Source organism: Eleutherodactylus coqui, chromosome 4, assembly GCF_035609145.1.
Source record: "Eleutherodactylus coqui strain aEleCoq1 chromosome 4, aEleCoq1.hap1, whole genome shotgun sequence".
Lineage (NCBI taxonomy): Eukaryota > Metazoa > Chordata > Amphibia > Anura > Eleutherodactylidae > Eleutherodactylus > Eleutherodactylus coqui.
Window position 1 is genome coordinate 250,171,934 of NC_089840.1, and position 22,915 is coordinate 250,194,848.

Below are 22,915 nucleotides of genomic sequence, written 5' to 3' on the forward strand. Positions count from 1 at the left end.
GGGAAAAGTGTGAAACGTTAAAAAAAAAAAAAAAAAAAAAAAAAAGGGAAGAACTGTGAGTGACCCCCAGAGGTCTTGTATGATGTGATAAAAATAAGTTTAAAAAAAAATTGCATAAAAAAAGAAAAAATATATACATAAAAAAGCAAATTGCCGACACCAAAACTCTCGCCATATGCAGCGGCCTGTAATCCGTGATTATACAAATTATATATCAAAACATATGAAACAGAATAAGGAGCCCATTCTTGTACTTATTTTAGCGTAAATATACTAATTCTGCATCTGGCCTGGTACCAGCGGGACATCACATTTTCAGTTGCAGGTACATGTAGCACTGACGGTATGGGCTGCTCGTTATGTACGGTAGCTCCATGCTCACCAATTAATAACGTGTTGTTAACACAATAGAACTATTTCATGGACAGGAAGAGATGGATCCCATGAAGGACCTCGGCCAAAACTCAAAGTGTATCCCTAATCAGAAGGCGCGTCCAATGACAACAGTGTAGCAGCAGAGTATATAATCAGGGCCGCATTTATCATTAACCAGGTGTTCCTGTTCTTCCGGTTAAGCCGCGCACAATTTGCTTTCTTGCAGGTTAAGATTTCCTCCCTGATATAAAAACAGGAGATGAACAAATTAGTTTGGCGCATGAAGGGTAAATCCAGCTATTTTTGTGCAGTGCATCCCATTCTCCACCAGTTCGTACCCTCTCTTACATCATCTACCTGCATAGAAACATTAACCCTCTCCAATACACTGTCTGACCTCTGAAGACATTATGATTTAAGGCTGTACAGCTCCGATGTTGGAAGACATCCGTCAAGGTTCTCTTACTATATATTGTCAGCCTCTCTGCTGTCGGAGCCTATCCAACGTGTCACCTCATGCAGTACTGGCTTTAGCCAGCAGATAGCGCCGTTGTATAACAGCAGAAAAAGAGTAAGCCCCCTAGGAAAACCAGGATACAAATTGGATTGGAAAGGGTTAAGGGCTCATGCCCATAGGCGCTTCTCTCTCCGTGTATTACGCACGGTTCCACGGCCACATGATACACAGTGAATGGAGTCATTGATCCATGCACATGTGCGTGTAGACACTGCGTATTGATACGCATGAGGAATAGATCGCAGCATGCTCTATTTAGTTCCGTTTCTCTGATTTAAAAAATGGAGCAGAGGGACGGGATTCTGGCTAAAGCCCAATGCGGATGGGAACTGAGCCTAACATGAGGCTCAGGTGTAGCTAGATACACAACAATATACATTGATTGCCTTTCTGCCTGTGAGTGATGTTTTTTTTTTTTTTTTAAGTGAACTTTTACCAACATTTCTTCATTCGAGGTAAGGGTGAGCAGCAGCCGTTGCGCGGGCCTCAGATGAGTCAGGAAAGATATTTTCCCTTCTTTTCGATACAGTAGATGGCCCGCCCGTGGCGCAATGAGTTTCTTGTAACATGCAGATACGCTTCTGTAGAGGTTAAATGTGCAATGTTTGCCTGCAGTGCTAAGAAGTCTCTCCCTCTACTATGTTGCACCCTGTATCCCTTGTTGCAAAGTTTGGCAAGGGTGCGGATTTAGCAGTCGTAAACATGACTAGCTCACCGTCATCACTCCAATTACAGCACTGCAGTAAACTGTAGTTAAAGCAATTCCCCTGGGACAGGAGGGCTGGGGATATATTACCTGCAGTCATTCTTCCCTGCCGCCCCTCCAATCCAACAGTTCCAGGCCCATTTTCGTCTGTCCAAGATGGCTGTAGCAATTTTCTGACTACCTAATGGACACTGTGCATTGCTCTCTGATTGGCCAGTGCTGATCATGTGAACAGCTCTGGCTATTCAAAAAGCACATGAAGTGTATTGGTAGTCTAACACTAGCAATGCGCTGTGAGGATCAGGTAGTCTGAAGATTGCATTGACATGGCCACAAATGGGACCTAGAACCATTAGATCGGAGGGGCAGCAAAGAAGAACAACTGCAGACAATATACCGTCCTTAGGACAAAGTTATGTGCTGAAACTGGAGGGTCGCTTTAAGTTATCCTTTGCTGCATCCATGTCTTCTCTTTCTGGAAGTCTTGTTAGGTGCTGTAATTGGCCAACGCTTCTAAAACTGGCCGTAGACATTCGATATCTATTGGTGAAACCTCAGTCAACCCTGGCTTCCCTTTAACCTTCATTTTTGGTCAGAAGCGGCCCACCCTTGGTGCCCCTTATTCCTGGGGGAACCCATATTTGATTAGTAAAACTCTTTGTTTGCATTGATGGCACGTAGCCTCTACAAGGTGATGTACTGTGAAGCCTCCATACGTACCCAGTCGTGCCATAATGCCCTGCCAACTCTTACCATAAGCCAGCTGACCAGGACGGGTTATAGATCAGGCTTGTACATTGCAGAGATATCCCCACGCCTCCTCCCTCTTGCATATTGAATACTTCTTGTTCTGTAAACCTACCTGTAGACAAAGGGAACCTGAGCAAACACATAAAATACTTCTTGAGTGATTACATCATTCTTTAAAGTCAAACAGGTAATGTAGGTAATGCAGTGTAGCTTCATGACATTAGTCCAAACTGTTTTTTTGCCTCTACTCATAGCATGTTCTTGCAGCTGGTCTCCGCAGTTTTGGGGCAGCTCCAGCCTTTAAAATGATCCGCTCGGCTCTCCTGTCATGTTTTTTTTAGCAAATACTGTAAATGGATTCCCCATAAAATAATAATTCTGGAAGATCTATTCTTAGAACTCTGCATTGTACTGTCCCTCTGTTATTCCTCCTGGAAATATATACATTAACAACTGGGAGTTACCTTTTGCCAAAGTGATGTATCCCTGTCAGACTGTATAAGCACATGCCGAATGGTAAGGGCTATGGGAATTCCCACTTACATTTCCAGGAGGAATAACAAAGGAACGGCACAATAGAAATTTAAAAAAAAAGCTGCTCCAGAATTATTGTTTAATGGGGAACGCAAGTATATAGTGAAAGGACAGGAAACTGAGATTCTCATTAGAGGGACATAATGACTTGAAAATTGGCTTCTGCTATTACGGAGCTTAACCCATGATACCCAGGGCATGATCCAAGGAATAGTCGTTGATTGGTAGCAGGGGCACTGAAGTGCAGGCAGAAGCGGAGCAGGAGGTTGTCCCCAGGGACGTGATTAAGGATGTGTAAGGGCAGGGGGTAAGATGTTCTACATAGGGGACAGAGGGGTAATTTGCAGCAGCAACGATCCTGATAGAGAGAATATATTAGAGGTCTGCACTGTATTGGTATCCTGAGGCCGCCACCCTGTTGTCACTTGTGTCTCTTGTCCATTAGATCTCTGAATTCCATGGAAGAAATACCTTCTCTATTATGGGGATTGGATCCGGTGTTCTTAGCATTTGCCAAGTTGTACATTAGGGATATTTTGGACATTGAAGAGTCTCATCAAGTACCTGGTAAGTAAAGACAGATTCCTAGTGCGTTAGAAAACTTTCTTTACTTCCTTACTTGTCTCCTTACTATTTCCAGACACTTTTTTCCTGTCTTTAATGAGGTTGTGTGCTTTTAACTTAAAGGGGTAGAAGACCATTTTTAAAAAAAATTCTATCCAGCCTGTTAAAACCATAAAAGCAGGGGTATTGGCCCAACCATTGCCCGAGCGATCCAGCGCTGCATGTCTTCTTGGTCTTTGTTGTGGAACAGCTATCACCTGACCGCTACAGCCAATCAAAGCAGTTAGGTGCCGTTCTCCTGGCATCACCACTCAGATGCTGGGGGCCATGAGGCCAGGAGAATGGAACCGGACTGCTGCGTCCTGCGACTGGCTTCAGTGGTCAGGGGGCAGCCATGCCTAAACAAAGACGGGGAGGGCTGCAAGGCTGAACCGTCGGGGCAGAGGACAGGTAAGTAATGCTGGCTTTATTATTTCAACAGGCTTTCTTAAAAGTTGCTTCTCACCCGGACAACCTAGGCATGAGTTAAAATAAAAATGTCATGTATATTCACCTACCTTTAGTCCCCCGGGGTACTGCTGATCGGCTTCCGCTGTTCCGTTTATGTCCTGCGCTGCCGAAAGTCAATTGATCGCTGCAGCCAATCAGAGGCCGCAGTGAACTGGAAGCATGGTGCTCAGGAAGTGATAGCTGATGCCAGAAGTTTGGAAGGTGACACTTATCCTTTGATTAAGGTTATCCCCTATCTATAGCTTGTACGTGGCTTCTCTTCAGCAGTTATATAGAGATGAAGGAAGTGGCATGCTCAACTGCTGCTCCATTCACACTGGGGGACGCAGAACCCCCATATTTATGATTGGAGCCTTAGTGGTCAGACCCCCACCCATCAGATACCCTGTTCCCCCCAAAATAAGTCCTAGCCTGAAAATAAGCTCTAGCATAATTTTTCAAGATTTTCAGGGAGGCTTGAAATATAAGCCCTACCCCCAAAATAAACCCTAGTTATAGTTCATAAAAAAGCCAATAGGAATGCTTTAGGTGCGTTAAAGGGGTTCTGACACAAATAATTTTTTTATGCTTTAGCAGCCATTGTTCCCTGGTCTGCCTAATGGACCCAGGGAACCAATGGTTTAATGGCTGCTAAAGCATAAAAAGATAATACTTACCTTGTCTTCTGTTGTTGTTGACATCGGGGGGGTCATCTCCCGGCAGGCGCTGTTCCTCCTCTTCTGTCTGCACGAGCCGCGCCGCTCCGGGATCGCGCGCATGCGCAGTAGAGAGGTGCCCTCTGACAGGAGTCAGGACGGGCTGCGTCTCCACTGCGCATGCGCAGCACTCCGGAGTTCAGCAGGACGGACGGGCCGCCCACAGCAAGCACTGCTTGTGACGTGCTTGTTGTGAGCGGTCCGTCCGTTCACCTCGGAAGTGCCTGACGGACGGACCAGAGCAGGAAGCGGTCTTTTTGACCGCTCCTGCTCTGCTTTAAAGGCACAGAAGAAGATGCCGGCTGGAGGGGACATGCCTGGCGATCGGGCCAGGCCAGGCAAGGTGAGTACAATTTTTTTTTTTTTATGTCAGAACCCCTTTAAAAGGGCCGTAAAAATGCAATTGCTGTATTTTTACAGCACTTTTCATGCAGGTCAGCTGAGTCACTTAACCAGCAAACTCGGTCCAGGTCCTTCCTGATGCTCTCCAGAGTCCCGGCGCAGTTCCTGCAGTCCACAGCTCAGCTAATGAATGCAGCTCTCTAAGAGCCAATCACGAGCATTGCTTTGTGGAGGCGGGATTTATGACTCCTATAACCAGGAAGTGATCCTGTGTCAGCAGCCGAGGGCTTTGTCAGCGTTTTTACAGTGTATTCTGAGCAGTAAAAACGCTGAAAATCCCTCATCTGGCCGAGATAAGACTCCTTCGCTTTTAAGTGGGCCAGAGACAGCATCAAATACCTAGGGGTATATCTCACGGCAGACAACTCCGGCCTTTATGCAGCCAATTTCCCAAATCTCTTAAATAACATCAAAAGAGACCTTACCTCATGGACAAAGGGCTTTTTCTCCTGGTTTGGCAGGTGTTCAATATTTAAGATGAACATCCTACCCAGGGTACTATACACTCTCCAAGCTTTACCCATTGACATCCCTAGACTTTTTTTCCGACACCTGTCTTCCCTGCTCACGAATTATGTCTGGGCAGATACGCCTACCCGTATAGCCCGGAGTCATCTGTCCAGGCCTAAGGAGATGGGGGGCCTTGGCCTTCCTGATCTAGTGGCTTACCACCAGGCTTCCCAACTGATGAGAGTGGTTGACTGGGTCAGGCATTCGGAAAATAAGCAGTGGATCTTAATGGAACAGACATTTTCCTCAATACCCTTGTCGGCTCTCCCTTGGGTTCAAGGAGACATCCCAGCGGAGATTAGGTCGCATCCTACAATAGGACCCACTCTTAGTGTGCTATCTCGGGTACTCCACAGGCCTGGGGTTTCACAGAGTCCCTCACCACTGTTTCCTATCCTAGGTAACCCAGCCTTCCCTCTTAGTCTAGAGGTTGGTGGGTTTCAAGCCAGGCTTCCTAACGGCAGGTTTAGAGCGTTCCATTTTATCTCAGAGGGACATTGGTTGTCAGTAGATGAGTTGACCAACATCACAGACCCAGTGCTGCTGAACTTCTGGCAAATTCATCAAATTAGGCATTTTCTCCTTTCTCTACCCTCAACCACGGGATTTTCACGAGCAAAGACCCTATTTGAGCAACTTTGTAGTGGGGCAAGTCCCTCACGCCATACCCTTTCATGGATGTATAATATTCTATCATTGGATGCGGAGAACTCCACACCTCCATATGTCTTGGCCTGGGAGAGGGAGTTGGGGATGTCATTTACACCTGAACAGTTGGCAAAAATCTACACTTACACGCATAAGTCCTCCATTTCAAGCAAGATTCAGGAAACAGGATTCAAAATTCTCTCTCGCTGGTACAGGGTGCCCTCCCGGTTACATAAAATGTTCCCTGCAGTATCCCCACTTTGTTGGAGATGCGGTGCTGGCCAGGGGACTTTACTACACATTTTCTGGGACTGCTCAGTGCTGATAGATTTTTGGTCTGAGGTGCGGCGTATTGCCTCCAAATTCACCGACTTCGCTCTGCCAAAATCGCCCGCATTCTTCCTCCTGCATCTCAGTGACATCCCGGAGTATACCTACAGGCGCTCGATGGTGAGACACCCGGTAAACGCAGCAAGGGCCTGTGTCCCCAAACTTTGGAGACAAACACTACCGCCCTCTATTTCATTGTGGTTTCATCTTGTATGTGAGATCAGAGAGATGAAAGAGCTCACAGCATCACTCAAAGACGCTCATGAAAAAGTTGCCAAAACGTGGCATCATTGGCTGGAGTTCCAAAACTCTGATGACTATAAGAATCTCTCTGGACAGAAAGTTAGGTAGCTTTTCCAACAGGGGTTTTCAGCCAGTTATTAAATCCCCCACTTCCACGCCTTATATGCCTTCCCTTACAGAACATAAGGACCTGTATTTGTTTTTCTCCCCCCCCCCCCCCCCCTTTTTTTTTGTCTTATCCGTCTTTGTCTTCTTGCCTTTCCCTCCCCCTCAAACCTTCTATGTTCCCTTTCCCTACCCTTGCTGCAAGTTAAAGGGGTTGTCTCATGAAATCAAGTGGGGTTATACACTTCTGTATGGCCATATTAATGCACTTTGTAATGTACATCGTGCATTAATTATGAGCCATACAGAAGTTATTCACTTACCTGTTCCGTTGCTGGCGTCCCCGTCGCCATGGATCCGTCTAATTTCAGCGTCTAATCGCCCGATTAGACGCGCTTGCGCAGTCCGGTCTTCTCCCTGGTGAATGGGGCCGCTCGTGCCGGAGAGCTGGTCCTCGTAGCTCCGCCCCGTCACGTGTGCCGATTCCAGCCAATCAGGAGGCTGGAATCGGCAATGGACCGCACAGAGCCCACAGTGCACCATGGGAGAAGACCCGCGGTGCATCGTGGGTGAAGATCCCGGCGGCCATCTTAGTAAGGTAAGGAAGAAGAAGGAAGAAGTCGCCGCAGCGCGGGGATTCGGGTAAGTACTAAACTTTTTTTTTTAACACATGCATTGGGTTTGTCTTGCGCCAAACGGGGGGCCTATTGAAAAAAAAAAAACCCGTTTCGGCGTGAGACAACCCCTTTAAGGTACATATTGTCAGGACCTACCTGGTCCCATATTGTGACTGATATTTTGGAATGCTAAGGATGTATGTACACATATATTTTGTTTTTGTATTTGGTAAATGTTGAATTGCAGTTTTATATGGAAACCTTATAAATAAAGAATTAAAAAATATATATATATATCCGTTGGCTCGTCATTGCGTGCGAGCAGCGATCGTTTAGTCGTTCACATTCACTGATACAATGTGAACGATATGCGAACGATATGTATAAACAGGCTGAAAAACACTACCTCATGTGCGCGCAATTACGCATACACTTGTGTGAATCCTGAAAGGGTAGGTCAGAGTTATATATAATTTATATCATTTGGCCGCAGTGCCTGTGATATCCCGTAAACCGGACGGGACTGCAGCTGTAAATAAACAGAGCGGTGGCGCAGGACACAGTGGGAACGGGCAGAGGTGAATATATGCCGATTTGTTAGTTTATTGCATACTTTTACTAAAAATATACAACTCAGACCCTCCTTTAAAGCTGCTATACCGGAGGCACAGAGGATAGTGTCTGCCTCTTAGGGTGACCACCCACTACAGTTTTTTTTCACTGCGAAATTCGCAGCGTTTTCTTTTTCTGCAGGGGTATATGGGTTATGGGAGTTGTATTGTTAAAATTGCAATCGCTCAAAATGGCGATTTCACAGTAAATTGCGATTTTGCGCGATCGCGATTTTAACATTACAAGTCCCATAGACCCCTGCAGAAAAAAAGACGCTGCGAATTTCGCAGTGAAAAAAAACTGTAGTGGGTGGTCACCCTTATACAGCTCTTGTTTACACATTTATTAAAGCAGCTGCACACAATAGCGCAGTCCAGGTATTCAGCACACCGTAGCGGTAATAACATGCTCCCGGCCCTAAATACTGCTCCTCTCTTGCTGGTATATAGGCATCTTTCCCCAACCACTACAATCCCAGCACTGACATTGATGGCAGCCCCCTGAGCTTGGCTCACACTACTTTTTGGAACACTCAACCGATGAGCTGGGAGACAGCCGTCAGAAGAAGATATCTGAGGGTCACTCTTATGTCTTACAATGGAAAAGGGGGTAGCAAGAATTAGTCCTTCTGTTTTGGGATACTGCACAAACCATGAGCAGCTATGAAAGAGGTTTTTTCGGGCATCTCCAGTTTCTTTCTCTAGGCCCCCGTACCCGGTGCCCCGCCGGCCCTTGCTGTCAAACTCTAGAGGTTTACGGTAACTTTTATTTGTATTATCAGGAATCTTTTTCTACAACGGTCATCCCATAAAGCAGGTGGATATATTAGGAACCGTTGTCTGCGTCCGAGAGAAGGAGGCTTTCTACAGCTATGGAGGTACGTGTGTTTTTACTGCACGCTTACATAAGTCGCGCTGTATTCTTCCCGGATGACGGGTAAATACACAACAAATAATGTTCCTGTTTGCTTGGCTGAAGCATCGTATTACTGCACTGCATGCAAATCCTCCTTCCCCCGTGGATGACACGTGTCATTAACCCTTTCCAATCCATTGTCTGACGTCTTAAAGGGGTTGTCCCGCGAAACAAAGTGGGGTTATACACTTCTGTATGGCCATATTAATGCACTTTGTAATATACATCGTGCATTAAATATGAGCCATACAGAAGTTATTCACTTACCTGTTCCGTTGCTGGCGTCCTCGTCTCCATGGTGCCGTCTAATCTTTAGCGTCTAATCGCCCGATTAGACGCGCTTGCACAGTCCGGTCTTCTCCCTTCTGAATGGGGCCGCTCGTGCCGGAGAGCTGGTCCTCGTAGCTCCGCCCCGTCATGTGTGCCGATTCCAGCCAATCAGGAGGCTGGAATCGGCAATGGACCGCACAGAAGACCTGCGGTCCACCGAGGGTGAAGATCCCGGCGGCCATCTTCACAAGGTAAGTCAGAAGTCGCCGGAGCGCGGGGATTCGGGTAAGTACTGGACGGTTTGTTTTTTTTATGCCTGCATCGGGTTTGTCTCGCGCCGAACGGGGGGGCTATTGAAAAAAAAAAAAACGTTTCGGCGCGGGACAACCCCTTTAAGACTGATTTAAGGCTGTACAGCTCCGATGTTGGAAGACGTCCGTCGGGGTTCTCTTACTGTATATTGCAGCCTCTCTGCTGTCGGAGCCTCTCCAACGTGTCAGCTCATGCAGTACTGGCTTTAGCCAACAGATAGCGCCGCTGTATAACGACAGAAAAAGAGTAAGCCCCCTAGGAAAACCAGGATACAAATTGGATTGGAAAAGGTTAAACCTTCGCTCTGTAATCCCAACATGTCCAATGTATTGGGTCATAAACCGGATGTTGATATTTAAAAAATAACTTTTTAATCCGGCATTTTTTCAACGTAACACACAGGTTTTAATGGTATTTTACTGTGTTTTTTATTTTTATTTAATTGTCATTTTGTACTTACGTTTTACTTGGCGTAGAGATACTTGCTGCATATGGAAAACGCAAGACGCCATTAACTAACCGCACTGCGTAAACGTACCCCTAGAGGGCCTCTACCTGAATTTAAAAAAGACTAAAATGCCGACTGCAAAAAATGGCCAAATTCAAATCAAAATCGACAATGGCCATGTAATGTGAGCAGAGTCGCTAGAAAAATCTATAATGCTTGGACAGATCAGCGGCAAAAGGAGACCTGGCGCCAAAAGAAACGATGGCCGATACTGTCAGAGCGGGTACTGGCATGGATATCGCACAACTGAAAGAAGCAGTGCAAAACCGAAAAAAACGAAGGGAGCTCGCATTTAGGGTCACTGAGGGTCGTGAACGACTACACGGCTAAGAACAGAGGGCTATTACACTGGCTGCCATGGGTTTACCACTATTTGCCAGGATGGACTTGCAGCTCAAGTTGCAATTGCAAGTCCAGATGCCGCTTGGCAGCTTCCTATAGGCTGTGATTATTACCTGCTGCCGCGGGCTAGCACAGTGAAAGCCAGCAACGTTGCATTAAACCCTTCTTAATTTACCATGTTTGTACAATTAGCGTAATTTATCATATACCAATGAACCCACCTGAGTTGCTGGTTCCAGTTCAGAGCGCTCTCACATGTGCGTATCTGTGCATGCACAATATACATAGCATAGAACGCATGGATTTCAACGGGTTTGTTCAAATGCGCTAATTTTCCAGCGCATTTTGATCCATAAAAAAACACAAAACGCGGCATGCTCCTTTTTCCTGTACATTTACACCAAAACTCCCACAGAAGTCAATGGGAATGCGCAAATGCGCAAAACACGCTAGGAGAATGTGTAAATGCACGGGAAAAGTAATACATCTGGAACTCATTAGACTAATCGGCCATTTCAATCGTTGCCTATTTTTTTGCCATGCGCAAATGCACATGCCTTGTACGAGGAAAAGTACTGTAAAACACGCCAATGCGCATGCAAAAAAGCATTGTTCGTTCCGTAAAAACGCTGTGCTCACGCATGCGTAAATACGCATACGCCTGTGTGACACTGGCCTAAGAGAGAACCCTCTATTAATGCCACCTGTTCTAGTATTGGGGGGTCTCAGCGCCCCGTTAGCATCTATAATTTGACACACATTTATTGTAAGGCCATAGGCAGTAACATCAGTGATGCAGGAGGCGCACGGTCAGCAACCTCCCGTCGTTACAGGGTCTGCTTACTGCATTATTATAGTGATATTATCTGTTATTGCAAGAAACGTCAACGTGAGAAGAACGTGGGAACGCGCAGATTTGCTTAATTACCCAAACAATACACCCTTTGGGATTTTCCACTTCATTTACTACCCTCCTGTTTGTGGGCCACTTGCCAGTCTGCCCCACCCATCACCTTCCTCTGCCTGACGCCAACTAATGGACCAGTTTCCTGCTCTCTATGCCTCGCTTACCATTAAAGCCAAACACTGCAAGTAGATTGATAAGAGGGCCAGAACCAATCTGCAAGAATATAGCCATATTATACAAGCAGGTTAGCCAGTGCATCTTCACCCCTGAGATACTGTGTGTATATGTATATATATATATATTATAATGTATTGTACAATATGTTTCCGTTTTGCTGCTTTCTAGACTGCACCTCCCATACTCTCATTGGCTAATATATCTCCTTGTCTTCTTCCCTTTCTTGTACAGTGGACGATGGCTCGGGAGTTATCAACTGTACATGCTGGAAATCCTCTGGGCCGAAGTGTGTGTCTTCTTCAGGTAAGACATCACTTAGGGCTTATGCACATGGATGATGTTAATGTCCGAGTTCTGAGTTTGACAGATCTCCGGCCCATTAAAGTCAGTGTGTGCATTCACGTACGTAATTCTTTTTTGACGGAGCAACGGTCCGTGCAAAAAGAAGAAAAATCGCAGCATGTCCTATTGTGGCGCAATTCTAGGACCAGAATTACTCATTCAAGTCAGTGGTGCCTTGAAAAAACCGGAATGCACTTGCATGGCACGTGAGTGTGTTCCATTTTTTTTATGCACTTATTGACTTCAATGGGAGTTTAAATTACATCAATCTCTTTTTTTTACGTATGTGAAACGGATTGCACTCAGATCACGCTACAAGTTAGATGCGATAAAAACACAAAAACTGAACAAAAAGTAATGTAAAGTGCACATACTCATGTTGAAACTGGTCAGTGACCAAAACCGCACTTACCCTTATGAATAAGGGTTTGTCGAAATCATTTTCCTGCTCCCTTCGGGGAACAGGAATACGCCAACTCATGGCCTGAATGATACGTCTCATGATAGAACCGAACGGACCCCATTGGAGTCTGTTGAGTTTTTGGCATTAGGATTTTACAGGGTGTAATAGCGCAGCACGCTGCACAGTTTCATCCTGTTTTTAAGTAGAAAGGAGCAATAAAGATTTGAACTGAGCCTCTGCCGCTGATGTGAATGCATCCTAAGGCTCCTAGGGCCCATCACACGGGCATATGAAAGTTTCCCAGATTCTTGGGCGCAACTTGCGTTGGACATCAGTGTGCTGTCTGATCCCCGTGGACAATGTATGTCCAATTCTGGTCCGTGATACGCACCACAGTATAACCTCCTGCTTTTTTTTTTTTTTTTCACACGGAGCAAAAAAATGCCTACATGTATAGTCTAAATGGCTATAATGGGTCCGAGTGCTGACCGTGAAATACACAGACAGCACACAGATGAGAAATACACTTTGTGAATGGGCCTTCATAGTTATAAAAAAGGAGAAGACCTTATATTTATTGCATCTCCTCTCCAATCTTGGTACATGTATATCACAGGATCATAACTGAAGGTAGGTGCCGAGTGCCAAAAAGCCACTTTGCCTTGGCCAGTGTTAGTGCAGGGAACTTACATTTTTTCCTTGGATAAAAGGAAGCCTTGCTATCGTTGTAGTCTATTGTGATCAGCCGATCCTGTCAAAATGAGCAAATAAAGCCTATATTCATCTAAGGGCCCTTTTACATGGGCCGGTGGTCGGGCGCTAAAGTGCCCATCAGTCGTCCCATGTGCTCTTCCATAAGAGTGATAATCGCTCAATGCAGACGGAGTGGGCCGGGGATGATAGCGGCTGTCCGCCTTCATTTACAGTCAACAGACAGTTGTTCTTAGATGAATGTCTGCATGTTTGCACAGGCTGATTGCTGTTTGATTTTTATGCCGGCACAATCCAAAGGACGAGCTAATTGTCATACGGGTATTTACACTGAACAATTATTGTTGATATGCACATGATCCAGCAAGAGTGTGAATGGTAATCGGGCAGTGTACACGGGCCCTAATGCATCTGGCTCCCTCTATTGTTGGAACGCTGATTGGATATGAAGCAAGCACTTTCTATCTCCACTTTCTGTTGGCAATTTGCAGCCTGCAATCAGTCAGTGAGCTCCATGTGATATAGCTTGTATAACGTTCTATGTCTGCTATTAGATATGCAGGGCAACCACACAGAGTCCGAATTAGACCATGCTCCCTGCCCTAGGGCTCCCATGACTATGAGGGTGCATTCACATGTTGCTGATTTGCTGTGGATTTTGTGGCAGATCTGCAGGAGATTTCACTTCAATTGGAATTCAGTTGAAAGGGTGAAATCTGTTGCAGATCTGCCATTAAAAGTACACCAAATCAGCATTGTGTGAACGCACCCTTAGGAGCAGTTCTTCGAATACCATTATATTACAGAATTGTCTTTTTCCAAATACTTTCCTGAAAACTCCATAACGATGAGATTATAGGCACAGTCATGTCTTACTGCGTCGCACATTTCTTCTCTTTGGAGATTACATTCACAGCTATAAAACTCGTTCCTTATCCATCCTACTAAGCAAATCATCGGGATGTTTACACTCACTCTATATTTCTTTATTCAAAGCAGTTCCTTGATAAACTTTATGTATTCTGTAATGTTTGTGCAGGCTCTCAGCCGATGAGGCAGCGGGTAGAGATAAGGCCTTGTCACGGGTAGCTCTACCGTCTCCTCCCCTAGAGGGTAGCTCGGGATCCGACCCCGTTACCGTAGGGGGAGTTCACAAAACAGGCAACCGTGGTTACCTGTAGTCCTGTTGGTCACTTGTGACACCACCGTTCCGTTCTCTGCAGCTGATCCCTGAGATGTAATAAAGTAGCCCACACATAGGGTATTTTCTGAGCAAGAACCGGGAATGGTCGATTCTGTTTGTTTACTTAAACTCTTGAAACTATATCCAAACAAAACAGTCTTTGTACAGGAGCAAATGGCAGTGGTGCAGCAGGGAGGATTCTCGGGGCATTTGTATAATCCACAGTCCAAGTTATCTGTAAGATTTCTCTCCCGGCAGACTCTCTCTCTCCTGTCATACACTCACGTCCCTCTCGCTTAGTAGTGGTTTTCCATTCCTCCGGATGCATGTGGTACCTGCGCTGTATACCCATGCGTTTCCATCATGTCCAGGCTTTCACTTTGCACAGTTGGAGGCCATAGGTAGTCTCTTTGCAGGGCTAGGCCCATGTGAGAACAGCAGACCACCTGTCTGACTCTTCCATGTCTCCTCTCTCACTGTCTGACTCTCTGCACACGACACTGACCAACCAACACTGACCCCAACATCGACCAACCCTGGCTCCATCATGTGACCACTCTTTTATACAACACACAAGACTAAACAATACATTTTCCAGACATAACCAGACATTAAAGCATTCTTGCCTGCAAACAATCAATACACATAAATCTGGCTCTTTCTACATTCAAGACAAACACATAACATTAGGCTGAGGTGCTGGAGGGGTCCCCAAACTCTGGGCTACTACATCTGACTTTGACATTTTTTTTTTTTAATAATTACCTTTTTATTAACAATTTTCCATTACAATTCCAAAAAAAACAAAAAGAAAAAACAAAGAGAAGAAAAAGACAGAAAAAACAGAGAAACCCTTTTCATTGTTAACATATTGAAATGTAGTACTACTGTGGCAATATCCAAATTATACCGGGACTACAGCGCAGACTAGAGCATATATATATAACCTATTGAAAAGGAACAAAATAAGGTAGGATGAAATAACATGAAGTAAAATAACATGAAATAAAGGAGGTACACTTCTGATCGAGACTGTTGAATTATTTGAGTCCTAAAATCTATCGAATTTACCATTCTACCGTATGTTTCCAGGGTTTGGGTAGGGCGGGGGGGGATTTCGGTCCATGGAGGGGAAGCTATAACATGTGGATGGTCAGCAGGTCCGCCTCATCTGGGTTTAGCAGTTAAGGGAGGTGGCATTGCCTTTTCCTGTCCTTAGGGATTATTGGCCATATTGACTTTGACATTTTAAGATCAAGCCCTTTACTAGGAAGCACATGATTAAATATACAACAAGGTAGCTGTCCATCTCCACAGTGAACACACAAGTACTTGCATAGGACTGCTGGGTACGTTTACACCAAACGATATATCGTTTAAACGAGTGTACGATATCAGAGCTCGCTCATGCGGCCTGTTTATACAGCAGATACATCGTTGGTGCGTTTAAATGAGAAATCCTTCAGTCGTTCACATTCTGTATAAATGACTGAAAATGAATGAACGATCGGTATTTAAACCGAATGATTAGTAAACAAGGCAACAATGATTCTTATGCCAACACAAAATGAACGAAAAGCGAGCGATTTGTCCTTCGATTGTTGGCTGCATTTACACAGAATGATTAATTTTTGTAAGTTTGAATTATTTTTTTCAATGATGATCGTTCCGTGTAAAAGGGCCTTTAGTGTAGGAGCACAAGTGTACATTATGTGATTGGAAGGACTCTACTTTTTCCCACAAGCTCAAAGTTGTACATGTTATGGGATTAGTTGATGCAAGCGCTTCCAAAATCCACAGGGATACTTTCTTCCTTCTTCATAGGTGATTATAAGAAGCCCTTTTAATTACAATAGCATAACAGTACCTACATAATGCTGTATTTAGCCCATATGCAAACTGCCCACATGGTGACTAACGGGGAGTACCATGCCATGTCTACAGAGTCCATACAGAACCATTATGTTCACATACTGTAGAGCCAAACATTGCCCATAGAATAACATCCCTAAGGCCGGGGCTGAAAACGCATGATAATGAAACCAATGATTTTCAATGGTTTCATTCTTATTTGCGATGTCTTCACTCAACCTTCGCAGCGCTAAGAAAAATCGGCGCTATCCCCCATTGTTTTCACCAGACTGGCGGCAGCAGCAGCGCAAGCCCCATTGAAAACATAGGGAGTACATCGTGCTCCCCTGACACAGCTGTGACAGCTATGACAGGGGATTCCTTCATCCCTGCGGTCCACGATGCTACCCATTGCTTTCAATGGGGCCGGCACTGCTGCCACCCTATTGAAAGCAATGGGATGAAGGCATGCCCTGAAGCAATGAGTAGCTAAGGGCTGTCTGTGATTGGCTGAGCGCTGTGAGCAATCACAGGTAGCGCTCAGCTGTCATTCAATGATTGGTTATAGTGCTCAGCCAATTAGAGGCAGCACTTTCTGGAGGCGGGGATTTCTCAATCCCCGGCCTCCAAAAGACAGAAGAAGCCTGCTGGGGATGGAGAGAAGAGCCGGACAGATCTTCTAGGTGAGTGAGTAAAAAATTATTTTTTTTTACTTATTTTTTTTTTTTTACAGCTTGGGGTGATTTTCAGAGAAGTGTTTATATTTCAAGCCCTTCCCCGAAAATCATTGCTCCAGGGCATGCCTTCATCCCATTGCTTTCAATGGGCTGGCAGCAGCTCCGGCCCAATTAAAACCAATGGGATAGCGTTGCGGACCTCTGTCACAGCTGTGGCAGAGCATTCCTTTATCCCCAACGGTCCCGCAGGGATGAAGGAATCCCCTGCCATAGCTGTCACAGCTGTGTCAGGGGAGAGCTACGTACTCCCTATGTTTTCAATGGAGCTGGCGCTGCTGCCGCCGGCCCCATTAAAGGCAATGGGCGATTGCGCAGATGTTTCTTAGCGCTGCGAGAGTTGAGCGAAGACTTTGCAAATGAGAATGAATCCATTGAAAATCATTGGTTTCATTATTATGTGTTTTCACTCACGTTTACATCACAAGAAAGCCTATCGCCAGTGTGAAGCCGGCCTGAGTATCACATCTGCGTTGGAACTTCTGGTCGGCGGTTCCGTCGCAGATCCCACATACAATACCAGAAGAAAAAGTGCTGCATATAGTGCTTTATCTAACAGCTAAAAGTTGGGCAGCTGAGCGAAAAACAAACAGATCCCATTATAGTCAGTGGAGTCTGTTTGGCGCTGTTCGATTTCGTCATAAGACTGAGCCCTTCGGCCAGGGAATTCCCCTTTCTGCTCGCCAAACGGGAGCAGGAAACCAGAACTCCTGAGCACAGATGTAAAACCACCCATACCCAGATATTTAGTGCACGGTAGTAAGAATATAGTACCTACAATTCCCCTAACAGAAGCCATCACTTCAGCTGTTGATCATGAACTCTCATGTTAGGTATAGCTGAGCTATACTGCCCCCTATAGGTAGCAGCCAGTACAGATAGTAATTTCTGATTGCCTACACGTTTTCCTATACTGTAGAAAGGATTCGCAGGGCGCTCTGGGCTGTCAGGACTGAACGAGCTAAATGAAAAAATGATGACAAAATATAGATAATTATCTGCATGTAAATGAAAGCAAACAACTTGTCCGTTCCAGCGATAAATTGCTCCATGTAAAAGGACAACCCCAAAATCAATGTCCAAGACAGGACTGCAGAAATTATAATAAAAAAAGGTTTATTGAAAATTACATACTGTATATACTCGAGTATAATCCGAGTCAACAGGTTTTACCACAAAAAATTGGTAAAACTTACAGACTCGAGTATATAGTAGGTGTAAAAAAAAAAAAAAAAAAACAATACTCACCTATCAGCTGGCATCTGTGTCCCTAGCGCGATGCTCCCCCCAGTGGTGCGGCAAGCTGCTGCAGTCTTCTCCCTAGCTTGCTTTTCAAATCCCTGCTGTCAGCGCTGTGATTGGATTGAGCGCCAGCCAATCACAGCTGGCGTTCGATAAACTAATCACAGAAATTCAGAATGACATCACTGAATGGCTGTGATTGGCCGGCGCTCGATCCAATCACAGCGCTGATGGCGGGGATTTCAAAAGCAAGCCAGGGAGATGACAGCGGGAAGAAGACTGCAGCAGCTTGCCGCACCACCGGGGAAAGCATCGGCCCGGGGACATAGACGCCGGCTGATAGGTGAGTATTGAGGTTTTTGTTGTTTTTTTGTTTTTTTTTACCTCACTCGAGTATAAGCTAAGGGGGGCTTTTTCAGCACATTTTTTGTATACTCGAGTATATATATGGTATAAAATAAAAACAATTAAAAAACAAAGCAGTGAAGGAAATGGAGCATCAATACAAGGGAAATACATCACTATGGTCACACACATAAGAAGTTCCAAAAGAAATTAATGCTCATGTCAACCTATAATAGGCGACGCCGACATCCGCATTGTGACCTCTGCGCTTGGCGGTTTTCTGTTCGTCCCACAGACTTGAGCGAAGGGTACACACCGGAACGCCGCTCCATTTAAATTCCGTCTTGCTGAGATTAATAGACGTCCCAGCAATCCCGCCCCAACCAATCTAGTATTATCATCTATCCAGTTCTAAATGGGAACCTCTCAGGAGCAAAGAGGGATGAAGGGATTTGAGTGAAATATAGAGTTTGTCCCCAAAAGATTAACAGATCAGCTAAGGTCGGTTTCACATTTGCATTGGAACCTACTGTTAGAAGTTCTCCCGCAGAACCGGCACAAAATACAGGAAAAAAAAGTACTTTTTCTTCCTCTAGAAGCTGGGCAGCTGAGCGGAAACTGAACGGACTCCATTATAGTCAATGGGGTTCGTTTGGCGCTGTTCGGTTCCGTCCAGAGGCGGAGCCATTCAACCAGGGAGATTCCCTGTTGCCGGAGGTGTTAAACCAACCCTGATCAGTATAATTTGAGATTTTGGTTAGACTCCACATATGGCCCATGATACGATAGCAGTTTAGCTCAGATCTCTTGGACACAAAGCTGATGGAAAACATAACAAGGCAGAATAAGGTCACAGAGCCAGACGTGTGTGTATGTGTACCAGATCATGTGTTCGTCTTGCGGCAGACATCTCTTATCTTTGATCTTCTGTGTTTGTTCTCAGACCATCAGAAAAGTTCATCAGAAGCAAAGGATCTTGATGGATTAATGCAAGAGCTGTACAGACAGGAGAACGCAAAAGCCAAGATGGAAATTGGTGACGTCATCAGAGTCCGAGGTTACATCAAGGTCTTTAGGAACCAGAGGGAAGTGGTTGCTTCAACATTTTGTAAGTAAAGTATTAGTTGTAGAGAAAATCTGCCGGTGTGAGTGAGGAAACTAGAAGGATTTCCACAGGGAAACCAGTAAAGCGCCAGATTCCCAAATTAACCGTTTCACTTAGTACTGTGTTTGCTGGATAACACCCAACAACGTTTGCCTATGACCAGCTGCCACCGTCAGCACCTGACCCTGCTAACCTGACCCTGCTAACCTGACCCTGCTAACCTGACCCTGCTCAATCTCCTGTCACTCAATGTACAGAAGATATATAAGATAAATGGTGGATATAAAATGTGCCAAAAACACTTTGACGGGGAAGGATGGCCACTGGACTCGGCACTAGAGCATGGATTATAAAGTCGGTCATCGATTCGTGGTATGAGTAAGAGATTAGCAGGGAACTGATCATCCAATGAGATGGACAGATATTTAAAGAGAGTCTGTCAGCAGTTTTGACCCCCCCCAAAACTGCCGACAGCGCTAGATAGTTGACGTGGAAAGTCGTTTAAATATGCGGAAGTTGATGTTCATAATAGTAGCATGCCCAAAAATAAGAAGTTTTAGTCACTAATGCGCCATGATGCGGTGTCCCCTGGGCATTCCTCAGCTCAGGACACCTCACTGGTTATCAACCGTAAGCCCTCCTCCTCACCTCTTGAGTGATGGGTGTAGCTGCCCCCTGCATCATATGACATGTCCATCCGGGGGCCGCTGCAGCCATCAGCCATGAGCAGAGGGGAGGGCTTTTAGAAGGGTATGCTCCTGAAAGTTCGAGATACTTCATTGGTTAAGCAACGCCCACCGAACACTTGGCAGTGCTGGTGGTGGTGCTTAAATCCCCTTTTTTTACTGGGTGAGAAATTTATGTCCCAGTAAGTTCTGCTTTACACGGATAAGTGCTGAATGCCTTAAAACAGATTTCATTTTTATTTTAGATAAGGTGGATGACCCCACACTGGATGTGCAGATCACCCGGATGCTGGAAGCGCCACACCTTTACAGAAACGTCTATGATAAGCCCTTCGTTATCCCTGGTCACCTTGAAGATCCATCCCATGGACTGACGTAAGTTTAGTGTTTTCTACCCTACAGTTAAGCCTCGCTGGTGTTTTTGTGCAGCGTTTTACACATGTAATACCCATTGATTTGCATCGGGGTATTCGGACATGCTTTTTCCATGCATGAAAAATTGCAGAATGTCCTATTTTGGTCCATATTGCCCATCCTTGTCCATGGGATCGCGTGAATGTGCATTATACATGTGTATTCACTGCATGTAGTTTTCATATCCACATGCGGGGAAAAAATTGCCTTTTGTTGCATGGATTCAATGCGAAATCTGCTGTCATGGGTATTCGCCAGTCTTTGTGTACTAGGCCTCAGCTATGACGCGTTACCAATACGAACATCATCTTTTTAACCCATTAAGGACCAAGCGCTGTAAATTTACATAGCTTGGTCCTGGGCTTTAATCCCAGCCGAAAGTAAAAATACGACACAGGATTAAAGCCCTTGCTTCTGCAATCAAGCAGAAGCAGGTTGGGTTGGCGGTTGTTAGTCACAGCTGAGAACCCGAAGGAGAAGCCCTTCTGCCTTCTCCTTTTCCTAGTACGCAGTGCTCAATGAGTGCTATATACTAAGAAGTGAAAATGGAAGTACAACTTCCGCTGTGTGAGCTGGTGGGCACGTGACTGCCGGGATCCCCTGGCACAGCAGAGCTACAGGGTCCTAGAAATCCCTGATCAGCTCTGCCAGTGACTGTTGTCACTACAGGGTGATGTTTTCACTGTAACTGGGGCTTCTATGGATGCCCCAGCTACAGTGGAAAAATGTCAAATAAAAAATATCAAAACACATGTGAATGTCCCCCAGAGGTCTTATAAGATGTCATGGGGGGACATAGATAGTAAAAAAGTTACATACACAAGTAAGACAAAATTACAGAATAAAATAAAAATATATACATAAGAAAGAAAATAACCCAAAACTGACGCCATATGCGCCCTATAATCAAAACCATATATATTATATATCAAAACGTCCGAAACAAAATGAGGAACCCGTTCCCATACTTTAGCGTAAATATACTTTTTTTTTTTTTTTTTTTTTAATTTTAGCGCTTTACCCCGAATAAAACTGAAAGACGGAAAAAAAAGTCAGTGAAAAAGATATTGAAAAAATAACCCTATATGTCACGGGGAAAAAACGCAGCAAAAAGAATTTTGGTAGCTGAAGGAAAAAATAGGGCAGTTAAACCACCAGATGGGTAAAATCCCTAAAAAGTGAGATGTTGTACTGAGTTGGTTTTAGAGGTGGACCGCGGTGAATTACCTGACCTTGCTGTGGCTGATGGATCTTATCTTCTCTCCCTTTCCTGCACACCCATCTATTTGTGTTCTCTCATTTTACAGCAGACACGATGCTGCGCTCTCACATTCTGGCCTCGTTTTACAGTTGAGCGAAAAAATAAAGGAGTTTCTGCAAGAAAACCAAATTTGTAATTTTTACCAGCGTGAATTGGAAAGTGTGCCAACCCTACTGTCCACTGCCACCAGACCAAGCCACATGACAGAAGCGGGGGTATGTAATCTCATATACTGGGCTCTCATGGCTGCCTCGCATGCTCCCACATTTAACATATGTAGTACATACTATATATTTTAGGACGGCTGCACACGAGCGTAATTCACTGCGCCGCCACATTCTTTGTCACATTCTTGCTAGACATAGCAAGTACGCAATGGCATTGCATACTTGGTGCAGCCTGCCGGTTACCATACACTATCTTGGTGTGCATGCATGCCACGATAGAACATGCTGCCATCTATATTGCGCATGTATTTGGTGCAATATGTGTGATCGGCAGCATAGGAGCCTATGGCAGATTGGTACAGCGCAAAACCCATATGCGGAATATGCTGTACTAACACGGCTGTGTGAAGGAGCCCATAATAGGAGTAATCCCGGTGTTCTCTGCTGCTCAACATACTCTGATCCACATCATTCAGAAGTTTCCAACTGTCATAATTTTCTTTCAGACTCCATAGTGAATATATTATTTAGCTGCAGTGTGTTAGAAGGTCCGGTGATGGATCCCCGCTCCTTGACACAACTTTGGGTTCTCTCGTTCTTCTATTCTGTTCCACTGCATCCAAATGCGAAATATGAAGCAGTCAGTTTTGCAAATTAGTCTTGATTTGGAAAATCTCCTTTTCGATTGCGCCTCCAGTATGTGTCGCCATCATTACAGACTACAGATACGCTGTGTGTCACTTCATTGCTCCTCCTACTATCCTACGGACGCGACAAGAGGGGTCAGATGACTGCAGGATCAGACGACACATGGGGTTTAGAGCTTGTATTCAGTCAGTTCTGTATAATATGGCAACCACTTATGTCTGATGATTATGATATCATCTACGGTCCTGCTGCTACTGTAAGACCTTTGAGCTTT

The 22,915-nt window shown here is 45.0% G+C and overlaps 1 protein-coding gene across 3 annotated transcripts in view; it reads left to right on the forward strand.

Moving 5' to 3' along the window:
* Nucleotides 1–22,915, forward strand: part of STN1 (STN1 subunit of CST complex) — a 38,658-nt gene that overhangs the window by 8,852 nt on the left and 6,891 nt on the right. For all 3 annotated transcript variants that reach the window (XM_066601050.1, XM_066601048.1, XM_066601049.1), the window contains exons 2-7: nucleotides 3,328–3,449; nucleotides 8,900–8,995; nucleotides 11,781–11,852; nucleotides 19,304–19,468; nucleotides 20,397–20,526; nucleotides 21,873–22,041. In XM_066601050.1, the coding sequence (XP_066457147.1) occupies nucleotides 3,341–3,449; nucleotides 8,900–8,995; nucleotides 11,781–11,852; nucleotides 19,304–19,468; nucleotides 20,397–20,526; nucleotides 21,873–22,041 (741 nt within the window). In that variant the 5' untranslated portion in view covers nucleotides 3,328–3,340. The remainder of the gene's footprint in view (nucleotides 1–3,327; nucleotides 3,450–8,899; nucleotides 8,996–11,780; nucleotides 11,853–19,303; nucleotides 19,469–20,396; nucleotides 20,527–21,872; nucleotides 22,042–22,915) is intronic.